The sequence below is a fragment of the Camelus ferus genome, chromosome 1, assembly GCF_009834535.1.
Source record: "Camelus ferus isolate YT-003-E chromosome 1, BCGSAC_Cfer_1.0, whole genome shotgun sequence".
Classification (NCBI taxonomy): domain Eukaryota; kingdom Metazoa; phylum Chordata; class Mammalia; order Artiodactyla; family Camelidae; genus Camelus; species Camelus ferus.
Genome location: NC_045696.1, coordinates 60,195,453 through 60,207,574, shown reverse-complemented (window position 1 = coordinate 60,207,574; position 12,122 = coordinate 60,195,453). Strand labels below are relative to the sequence as shown.

General features: G+C 43.0%; 1 protein-coding gene across 1 annotated transcript in view; it reads left to right on the top strand.

The window, feature by feature from the left end:
* Nucleotides 1-12,122, top strand: part of LOC102518744 (protein HEG homolog 1) — an 82,799-nt gene that overhangs the window by 61,431 nt on the left and 9,246 nt on the right. The window contains 1 exon segment of the mRNA XM_032481634.1: nucleotides 9,407-9,494. Coding sequence (XP_032337525.1) covers nucleotides 9,407-9,494 — 88 coding nt within the window.

Below are 12,122 nucleotides of genomic sequence, written 5' to 3'. Positions count from 1 at the left end.
GCCCATATTCTTAGTTTACTAGACCACGAGTAGGCATGATTTTATTTAACAGGAGATGCTCCTCTCACCCCACTACTCAGAAATCCCAAGGGTTTTACATGCTCTTATGCCAGAAACTGGGGGAGAAGGCTAGATAGATATTTCTCATTATGACACAATATCACAGGTGTCCTCGGTTTATTAGGAGCATGAGTGAGCCCAGGTGATGAGCGTGGAGAAGTGGTCAGTGCGGGGGTGAGCCGGGGAGCAGGAGGTGAGAGATCCTATCAGCAAGTCCACTTACAGAATGAGCCAGTACCTCTAACCTGCTTTACTCAGACAGCTCCCTGATAAACAGCAAGTTCATACTGTATAGCACAGGGAACTATATTCAATATCTCGTAGTAACTTATGGTGAAAAAGAATATGAAAACAAATATATATATATGTTCACATATGATTGAAGCATTATGCTGTACACCAGAAACTGACACATAGTAAACTGACTACACTTCAGTAAAAATATATATATACATTAAAAAAAAAAACAGCTCCCTGAATAGGTTTTACTAGAAAATGCTGCGTATTTCTCAGTGAATGGAAGAAGGCAAACTGATATAGGGAAAAGCCCTAAAAAGGGTTGAAGGGGAGTGAGCTGCAGGGCATTGTTCTAAGAGGCAGTTAGCGATGTGTTTTTCAGAGATCACTGAGTACTGTATTTGTATGGAGATAAAATACCCCTACATTCCTTTGACTGTTCTTTGGGCGCCTATGTCTCTGAGTTTTGTGGGTGGGGTCTTGGAAGTAGCAGGATTTCTCAGGGATCCGGAGACTTCTTTTCCTCCCCTTTTATTCGAGTCACCAGCATCACGTCCAGCAGAGGGCAGACTTCCCCTCGGATGGCTAGCTCCCGGCCACCTTCTATTGCTGACCGGTTAACTCCGATGGTGCAAATATCACTTTACGACTTTGATATCTGCATTGGTTTGAGTGCTGCAAAGCAGTTAGCAGTTGGTGATGATAAGTAGCACCTGACCCCTGCCCTTTTCTCTGTGGCCTCAGACCAGCCCTGGAGTGGGTTAAGGAATCGGGAACACCTGAGTCTCATCCCCATCTGTGCTGGTAACGCCCTGTGAAGCCTGTGGCTTGTCACTTGGTGTTTTGCGTCAAATAGTTCTGACCTGCCCATCACTGTCACTTCTGCTGCCCCCAGCAGAGACAGTAAGTGCCTTCTTGGGGCTCTGGCTCAGGCTGGGTCTCTCGTAGGCTAGAAACGCTGCTCTCTGCAGACTTCTTGGGGCTCACACTCTGCCCAAGCCCCACGAGAAGGGGGCCCAGCTTTGCCCAGCCCAGCATGTGGTCTTGCGACTCCCTCACACCTACATTCCTGGGAGTCGTCCAGCTCTGAAGCTTTCTGGCTGTAGGCATAACCTCTGGGCTGCCTCTCTAAAAGGCCCTATTGACTTCCTAGTTGTGCCCAGATTCTACTCGTGGCTCCTCACAGAGAATATCCTTCAAACTGGAGAGGGCAGGACAAGCCCTTCTCTCAAGTCCCTGCGTCCCTGAGGTAGTGCGGGCCAGCCGAGCTCCCATGTACACCCGGCAAGGCCGCCCAGGTCTGCTCCTGTCTTACCACTGCTCGCCTTTTCGTTTTCTTTGCGTGTAAAATATTCCAGTTTCTACCTCAGATTCCAACAATTCCAGTCTTCTGTTACCACTTGTCCAGTGGCCCCAGAATTCTCTTCAAGACTTGTTGTCAAAATGTCCCTCACTTTCTCCCGGCCCCTCCACCCTTTTCTTAGGCGTGTGCATTTCCTCCTTCATTTGAATTTTATCGAGGCTCCTCCTCATGGTTTTATTATATCTCTCATGACATCACTGGCTTGCTTCACCTTTTTTCTCTTTTTAAAATAAGTGGATTTTGTCTTTTCATTACATAAAAACAACACATGCCCATTAATTTTCCTTTTTTTTAACCCAAATTAATTAGAAAATATACTTAAGAGAAGAAGAAAACTAAAATAAACGGTCTTATGACCCATTAAACGTCGCTGTTCACAGCCTGGTGTGTGTCCTCGCCCCTGCGTGTGGTCCCTCTGACCTGCCGGAGCAGCATCTCCCAGGAGCTGGCTGCACGTGCAGAATTCCGGGCCTCTCCACTCCAGACCTGTTGCGTCAGAATCTGAATTTTAAGCAGACCCCTAGACTTAGTGAATATACAGATTTGTATACATACCAGAGTTGAAGAAGCACTACACCGTTGTAAATAAAGGTGTTAGAACATTTGTGTGTAGTTCTATACGTATGTATGTATTTTCACTTGTCTTATATTAGTAACTCAATGTACAATGCCCAAGTCATAGATAGGTGAATGTTTGACTTATGAAACTGCCAAGCTATGACCTAAAATGGTTGTTTGCGTTTATATACCCACCAGGGGTATGTAAAATGCTTCCACAGTGTTGCCAATACTTAATAGGGTCAGTCTTCTGAATTTCCTTAAAGTTTTAATTTAAGGAAGCAGTAGTTTTAATTGCATCCCCCTAAGGATTCATGACGTTGAGCATTTTTTTCATGTGTTTATTTGCCATCTGTGTATATTCTTAGTAAAATGTCTGTTCATACCTTTTGTCTATTTCTACTTTCATTAGCAAATAAATAGTTCATTTTTTACCCCCCAAAAAATACTCACAGAATATAGTGTTTTGTAACCTGCTTTTAAACCTAGTAAACTGTGCACTGTTTTCATTTACATGATCTTATAATGTCACTCTTGACAGTTCTGTGGAATTCTCCTCTCTGGAGATACCATAATTTACTTAACCATTCCCCTCTTATTATCAATTTAAGATCTTCTTTTATATTCTCATCCTCTACGCCATTCTTCTGTTTGTGGTTAATGTCACTTTGTGATTGTAGAACTCACATAATTCCTAGATTACCTCTCTCTGGCTGCAGACATTTTTATCCACCCCTCTTTCTTATCCACAACAGGTCCTTTTGTAGGTCATCTTTTCCATTCACATGCCCTACGTGTGCCCCGCGTCTCTCCAGTGGATACTTCTTCCCCGCCAGGCTCCCAGCATGCCCAGCGAGGATGTAGAGCCTGTTTTTCCCCATGTCTGGGTCTCTTCCTCCTCTTCCAGTGAAACTGGAACATTCAACCTAAAGATCTCTCTGCATTGTCCCCATCATCCCAACCCACAGTCAGGTGGCAGGTATATAAAGCATCCTCTAATGGTCTTCACCTTGTCAGTTACATTGATCTTAAAAAGAACTCAGTTCCAGAGGCAATGCCATGTGTTAGCAGGAGTAACTCATAATAAACACTCAGAAAGATAGTGCTAAACTTAGGAGCAAGGAGAGTTCATTAGTTATCCAGAAGTCCGCTGGAAGCCTCATACAGCTGAAAGCAGATACCTCACTCAGTCTTGACGGGCCTCACCTCATGTCAGAACTGAAAGGAAGTGGCCCGGGAGAGGCGCATGCTGCCCTGTATCTGCTCGTGAGTGCTATGGCCACATCTCAGCCTGTAGACAAATTTTGAAAGCTACAGAGGAAAAGAAAAAAGAATGCTTTCTGAGGGAAAGATGGTGCAAGGGGAGTGGAAAAATTTAAAAGGCAGAATTCTAACCACATGTAGCTAATGAGCTCAGTGAGGGGGAGATAGGGAGAACAAATGAACTTCAAAATAAAATCAATGTGGCGACCTAAAAAGGTCTGTAATGAGTGTAAGAGTTTTAAAGGAAGACATATGGATTGGTACAATTCTGACACCAATTCCGATGTGTGTTTTTTCCACATCACTAGGCCAATTAACTCAATTCTGACTCGATCTCCGGGTAGATCCCACAGGTTGGGGGCTCAGTCCACAAGACTTCCCTTTCCTGCTCCCCCATCAGATACCAGTCCCAAGGCCAGGTTGTTACCTGTGCGTTTGACCAGCCGGCTCCAGATTGGAGGTTCCAGTGACCCCACCTCCTTGGATTCAAGTAATTTGCTATACTGGGTCACAGAACTCAGGAACGTTTTACTTCCTAGGTTACCAGTTTATTATGAAAGGATTTAACTCAGAAACAGCCAGATGGGAGAGATGCCCAGGGCAAGGTTTGGGGAAAGGGCCCAGGACTACCATGCTGTCTCCCAGCCCGGCACTCTCCCCTCATCTCCACATGTTCACCAACCTGGATGCTCTCTGGACATCATCCTTTGGGTTTTTGTAGGGGCTTCAGTACACAGGCAGGATTGATTAAATCATTGGCCATTGGTGATTGAACTCAATCTTGAGCCCCTCTCCCCTTCCAGAAGTTCAAGGTGATGGGACTGAAAGTTCTAACCCTCTGCTCATTGGTTGGTCTCCCTGGCAACCAGCCTCCATCTATAGGTTACCTAACGGCTTTCCAGAAGTCACCTGATTGACTTAACAAAAGACACCTTTACTCCTCTCAAGCCTTAGGAAATCCCAGTTTTAGGAGCTGTACCAGGAACAAGGACAGAGACAGATATATCTTGCAGATCAGTGTCACAGATGGCCAAGGTTCTTCTGGAGTAAATACACCTAGCTAGCTTAAACAACCAAGACAGTTTATTGGCAGGATCCTGGGGTGAGTCATGGAATTCAGCATCAGGAGTGGCAAGCATCAGGGAACTGTGGGGAAGCACAGCAGCTGGAGGTTGGGGCCCTCTTCTCAGAGCACATGGTACCACGGCTCCGTCGTCCTCTCTCGCCTCCGCTCTTGCAGTGTGTCTGTGCACATGCTTTCTTCCTCACAGAGACAACACAATGGCAGATAGGCTCGCCTAACAGCTTTGAGTGTAAGTCATTGGTTCAGTCCTTTTGAAAGAGAAGATTCTCTCTCTTTCCCACACTGAGATTCCTGGGAAGAAACTCATTGATCCAGTTTGGATCATGTGTTTACTCCCAGACTGATCCACTGTGGCTGGTGTGTCGTGGACAAGCACCCGCGCTGTACCCGGCATGTGGAGGTCCCAGAAGGGAGTTGGCTAAGCAGACAGTCCTGTAGATTCCAGCCAAATAAGCATATAAGCAAAGACAACTACAGCGTATAGGAAAGGTGAAGGCCCAGACTGGGTTGGTTTAACGAAAAATGCCAGCAGCAGTGACAGCAACATCAACCTGTGATTAAAGCACAAGAAGAATAAGGGAGGACAGAGCCCTTGCTTGGGAAAGACTGCGAAATGTAAACAAATGTCTAAGACAAAGTAAGACTGAGAATTCCAGGCTCATCATTCTGGAAGATCTCTTCAAGTAGGGAGGATAGGACAGACAAACCCAGGACAACACGCATTGCCTTCACTCTCATCTTAATTAGCAAACATTCAGGGAACCTGTGGGCCTAGTGAGCGTTACAGTAGGTGTTGATTTAAATCCCAGGCATTGTGCATCGTCATGTGACCTCATCGCAAATCTAAAGTCAGTCTTTAAGTGCAAACGATCGGTTGTAGTTCATGAGCTGACTTGACCACAGGTATGAGAAAAAAGTCCTGTGGGTTATATTGTCCATAAGCTTGTTACAAATACCCACTGACATGGCTTCCAAAGAACATCAAACAACTCTTTGAGCAATATATGTGTATAAAATAAATGATATGTATGTATACTGTTGACTGAAAAAAAATGTAGAACCTAAAAGTTGAGACATACATTTTATTTGGCAGACTTTCTGAGGACTTAAGCCTGAAAGACCGCCACCTCTCAGATCGCTCTGAGGGACTGCCCTCTAGAGGTAGGGGAGGAACCAGGATATATAGGAATTTTGCAACAAAAGCCAGTTAGTAGGAACATAAAAAGATTACTGTTAATTAAAGAAAACCAGACATCTCATTCCCTTGATGTGCCCCTGAGTGATCTAGGGCCTGGATCCTGCTTTTCTCCACCCTGGGTCCCCTCAGGGTGCACAGTTGGGGCGGCTGCAGTGACTTCTGGCTTGGTGGTCACAACTTCCTTTATTTACTGATACAGCAGGCAATACTCTTTGTCCACAATACACATACAATGTCTAGATATTTAGAGGAGGTTGTGTGTATATAAACACATGAATAAAATGTGGGAAACAGAGAGAAGCTTGGAGAAGAAAGCACAAAGCTGTCATCACCCAAGGCAGCACTAACATCTGAGTATTTTTGTGAATTCCCTCCTGGGCGCTTTCTCTGTGCTCCTCTCTACTGTATTTTACAAACTTATCGGTCCACAGTAGACTCCTTAAAAAAAAGGAGAGAAGGAAATTCAAGATAGCTGGTGCCTGGGGGAGAGATGAGAGGAGCAAGTGAGACTTTATTTTCTTTATGAGGTGTCACCTCACACCAGTCAGAATGGCCATCATTAAAAAGTCCATGAACAATAAATGCTGGAGAGGCTGTGGAAAAAAGGGAACCCTCCTACACTGTTGATGGGAAGATAAATTGCTGAAACCATTATGGAAAACAGTATGGAGACTCCTTAAAAAACTGAAAATACACTTACCCTATGATTCAGCAATCCCACTCCTGGGCATATATCCAGAGGAAACTCTAATTCAAACAAATACATGCACCTCAATGTTCATAGCAGCAACATTTACAATAGCAAAGACATGGAAACAAGCTAAAAATCCAGACAGATGACTGGATAAAGATATTGTGGTATCTTTGTACAATGGAATACTACTCAGCCGTAAAAAAGAATAAAATAATATCATTTGCAGCAACATGGATGGACCTGGAAATTGTCATTCTAAGTGAAGTAAGCCAGAAAGAGAAAAAAAAATCATATGATATCACTCATATGTGGAATCTAAAAAATGACACAAATGAATTTATTTGCAAACAGAAACAGACTCAGACATAGAAAACAAATGTATGGTTACCAGGAGGAAAAGGGGAGGCTGAAGGGATAAATTGGGAGTTTGGGATTTGCAGGTACTAACTGCTATATATAAAATTGATAAACAGGGTCCTACTGTATATTCAGTATCTTGTAATAGCCTATTATGAAAAAGAATATGAAAAGGAATTGTATATGTATAATTGAATAACTGTGCTATACACCAGAAATTAATGCAACATTGTAAACTGACTGTACTTGGGTAATTAAAAAAAAAAGATTTGTGGCCATGTGGAATCCCCCAAAATATCAAGTATATTGAAACTGAAATTCACAAACTTTCATTTATAAGAAAATAAAAATATTAAATTTGACTTTAATCAAAAAAAAAAAAACCCACAAAAGCAATTAAATTAGAAGAACATCCAAAAGCACAAGCAGAGAAAAGCTCATCCCTGACCACAGGCCATTCGGGAAGCACTGGTCTACTGTCTTTGTTTCAGAGAGGAACCTGCCACTGCAAGGATCACTTCTACAACCAGCGCTCGTTTGTTTTGCTGAAGGGAGGAGACGTGACCTTGGTGTGGAGGGATAAGCAGGAGCCAGACTTTGCTCTCTGGCTGGGAACAAAGGGAGCCACTGTGGGGTTTTTAAAGCAGGGAAATGGTACCATCACAGCTGCTTTTTGAAATTAATGGGCAAAAACTTCATGCTGTACACCAGAAATGGACATAACATGATAAACTGACTATACTTCAATTTAAAAAAAGAAGAAAGAAAGAAATGAGTGGGCAAGACGTGGGCAGGAGGATGAGTTGGGAGGTGATTACAGTTGTCTGGTCAGGACTCGATGGGGGCCTTTGGTGGTGTTAGGGCGGTAAAGAGCAGTCCACAAATTTAAGGATGTCTTTTGTCGTTACTTTTTTTTTTGAAAGTGAAGCTTGAATACATGTGTCAGGAGGTGAGGGAGAGAATTAACTCATTCGTTGGTTTGCTTTGTTTCTTGTGTATCTACATACTGATGGTTTCTCATAAAATCTGGTATCTGTGCTGCTTATTTCAAGAAAGGACAGGTAAATGGTTGCATGACTTGTGTTTGCTCTTATCTTACAATCTGTTCATAGTCAGCTCTGTGTATTACCCTTTGACTTTATCTGAATACCTACAGAGCTTGGTTCCAGCCAGATTTACCTGGTTATTGGCCCTTTTTCCATCTTGGACTTTACAACTGAGAACACAATTTTAATTATATTTCCACAACACAAAATCAATCTGAATATCTAATAGAACTTGGTGAAAAATATGATTTTTCCAGAAATACACAGGCATAAAACCAATTAATTAAAATTTTAATATTGTTTATTATACATGATACGTGCTCACTTATATGACTGCCAATTTCTGGTAATTAAATTTGATTTGTATGCATTGAGGCTACCCAGTGCCAGCCTGGATTATGCAGTGATTCCCAGGCTCTGGGTAATATGTCTTATAAAATTGGGGAATCTAGCCTAGGGTTGCCTCCTTTTTATTTTATTAAGTAAAAACATAAAACCAAATTTTAAAAATTCATATCTATCCTCACCATCAATTCCAAAAAAATTTTAAACAATTATTTTCAAAAGTAGCCCAAAAAAGATTCTCTTTTTTCTCAATTACTTTTTAAAAACTAGCCTTATTGGAGGCGTAATTTACACATAATAAAGTGCATCTAGAGTAAGTAAGGAGACAAAGAAGGAAGGACCAACTCTTAGGCGGTATTAAAACTAGGGAAAAAAACAAGCGTAGTTTTGGAAAAATACATGCATCTCCTTTATTATTCTCTTCTGTTGGTGGATTGGTGGCAGTGTCATCAGGCTGGTCTGCAAGTAGAACTTGGGACCCCCAACTCTAGGCATGGATAAGAAAGGGAAGCTCTTCTCAAAAAGTGTAGGGAAAGAAAAATCATTTTTCCTCTCCTTCCTAGGTTCTTGGCTGAGGCACATCCCCCCACCCTCTGCAGAAGCCAGACTAAGAGGAGAAAAACACAATTTTAATTATGTGCATACACATGGGAGCCCCACAAAGATATGAGACTCAGGCAGCCAGATGATTGAGGCTCATATACCCTCCTGAGCTGAGGAAAGGGCCGGGGGCCTGGGGCTGCAAATGGGAAAAGGCAATTCACAGGGGAAAAGTGCGAAGAGGAAATGTTTGGGAAGCAAAGATTCCTGCCAGCAGATAAGTCTCTCAGGTGAACAGGTCATCTCTGGTGTTAGCTCTCTTCCTGGTACAAGCCTCCTTCTAATGTAAATTTCCCTTACCAAGGGGTAACTAGGACTCAGTTTTCAGAGCTTCTTCTGTGCCTGCAGAAATATCAGCTCTAAATAATAAATAGGTAAAGAGGCATATTTTGGGGTGACACGTTCTGCTCCCCTTCAGTAGAGAAAATGCAGAGCCAGCCTTTAGCCGCCCTTGCTGGGGGCCCAGGGAATGAAAGGTGGTCCCCAGCTGAGGTACTGGGGTGGCCTTGGGGTGGGGAGGGGGACCATTTTGGGGCATTCCTTCATTCATTCATTACCTCTTACCGATCCACGTTTTCCTTTTCTCCTGAACCGTGTTTAGCCTATCAGCTTATCACCGTGGTGATTGCGGCAGCGGGAGGTGGGCTTCTCCTCATCCTGGGCATCGCACTGATTGTTACCTGTTGCCGGTGAGTGCCGGGCGTCCACATCCCAATTCTGTCCCTTTGCCTGTGCTAAACAAGGGTCCATTTTTATCCTCATAAAGAATGTCTGGGGTGGTGTACAGTATTAATGATAATCTATGACTGAACCATTAGAGAAAAAGAAAGGCAAATTTCTGACAGGCACTGCCATCAGGGAAAGAAAAGGAGAGCAAATGGGATTTTAGTGGAAAAAAAAGAATATTCAAAAGCACAAGCAACAAAAGAAAAAAGATAGATTGGACTTCATCAACATGAAAAACTCGGCTTCAAAGAACACTGTCAAGAAACTGAAAAGATGAGGGGAGGGTATAGCTCAGTGGTAGAGCACGTGCTTAGCAGGAGGTCCTGGGTTCAGTCTCCCAGGACCTCCATTAAATAAATAAATAAGCCTAATTATCCCTCCTCCCAAATAAGTGAGAAGACAACCCACAGGAGGGGAGAAAATATTTGCAAATCAACATTCTAATAAAGGACTTGTGTCTAGAACATATAAAGAATTCTTACAACTCAGTAATAAAAAGGCAACCCCATTTAAAAGTGGGCAAAGAACTTAAATAGACATTTCTCCAAAGAAGATGTAAAATGGCCAGTAACATATGAAAAGATGCTCAAAGCCATTAACCATCAGAGAAATGCAATCAAAACCGACATCAGGGTAAAAAAACCCCAGTAACCCAACATTGGATACCACTTGAAACAAACAAACAAAAAACAGAAAATAGCAAATGTCGGTGAGAATGTGGGAGAATTAGGATGCTCATACACTGCTGCTGGAAACGTAAAATGGTGTAGCCACTTTGAAAAAACTGGCCATTCCTCAGAAAGTTAAGCAGAGTTGCCATTTGACCCAGCATTTCCACTCTTAGGTATAAACCATGAGAAATGATAACATATGTCCACACAGAAATATGGACATAAATTTTCATAGAGGACCAGTTCATAGTCACCAAAAGGTGAAAATAACCCCAATATCCATCAACTGATGGATGAACAAAATGCCATATCCATACAATGGAATATTATTCAGCCATAAAAAGGAACCAACTAAAGATACACGCTGTAATGTGCATAAACCTTGAAAACAGTATGCTGCATGAATTAAGCCAGTCACAAAAGACCACATATGTATGATTGCATTTATTGGAAATGTCCAAAATAGGCAAATTAAAGAGAGACAGAATGTAGATTAGTGGTTGCCTAGGGCTGGGTGGGCAGGGGCAGAATTGGGGGTAACAGCTAAGTAGTATGGGTTTCTTTCCAAGGTGATGAAATTGTGCTGGAATTGATTGTGATGATGGTTACACAGCTCTCACTATACTACAAACCATTGACTTGTACACTTTAAGTGGGAAAATGAAGAAACAAAAAGAGATGAAAGGGGTTCACTGAAGTCGTTAGCAGTGGCGAGGAGCAGACTTGGCTCTGGGCTGCTGGACACCAGTGGGATGGGTTTCTACTGGACAAAGAAGGAAAGAAGGGAGCTGGTCCCCTTCTCTGAGATTATTCAGATAAGGGAAAACTCAGACCTTTGGTTTGGATGGTAATAAACAGCAGGAATTATCCTGACATCACAGATGGAGGGAACTTACACAATAGCAAATTATCTTTTGGACCATTGATATGCAGGACAGTTTAAGATATCCTCTTCCTCCAGGGAGGCTGCAGAGAGCAAGCTGCTCCAACTTCCCATCCAGGGATTCAGGCCTCACGGTTCAGCCATTGCCTATAATTTACAATGTTGCTAGCAAAGCATCAGAGATAAACTATGTGAGTGGAAATAAAATTCTGGGAATGAGACTAGGAGCTAGAGAGACGAACCTCGAATGCTCCAGGGGTCGGCTAAGTGTCCCGGAGCAACCAGGTAGTGTGGAAGGAGAGCCTGTCTCTGCTGGCCCCTGGGAGGAGAAGGTCTTTGTGAATAATTAAGTCATTGTTTGAGACCGGATGCTCCACCCCCAGGGAGCAATAGAATTGCAAGTCTGTTCTGAACTTGTCAGGAGGGACAACGCCTAAGCCCCATGCTGGACATTTGGTTTTATGATCCCGAGTGATTTGATGCTTTCCCCAGAAAGTTTATTTACAGGAAAGCTACGTAAAGGGAGGAAACTCCAGATTCTCTTACCCAGGGCAAGTATAACTAAACATGTCTGACCCTAGGCTGGGTGCACAAGGTGACTGACATATCCTCCAACCCTTTCCAGTCAGAGAACTCTCACAGGTAGGGAACTTGTCCTAGGGTTTCCTGCCCCCTGAAATGAGAATCTGTATGGGTATAAAGACAAGCTGGGCATTTCTGCAAACAAAACATCATATTTTTATGGTTCGTGAAGTAGCTTCACACAGTAAAAGAAGACTGACTAGGGAGTTCGAAAGCCTGAATTTTAGTCCCAGCCTTGCTAGTAGCAAACTGTGACCCCAGGACAAATCACATCCTTCACAAAGCCAGAGTTGCCCCAGCCCCGCAACTCCTCAAGCAGGTGGGAAACGGCTGGACTAAAGAACCTGTTGACATAAATAATCAATAAACAATCAGTAATAAGAATAGGAATGAATTTTTTCTAAGCCAGACTGCAGACTGGCCTGGGAGCCCACATCCCAGATTACTCTGAGGTG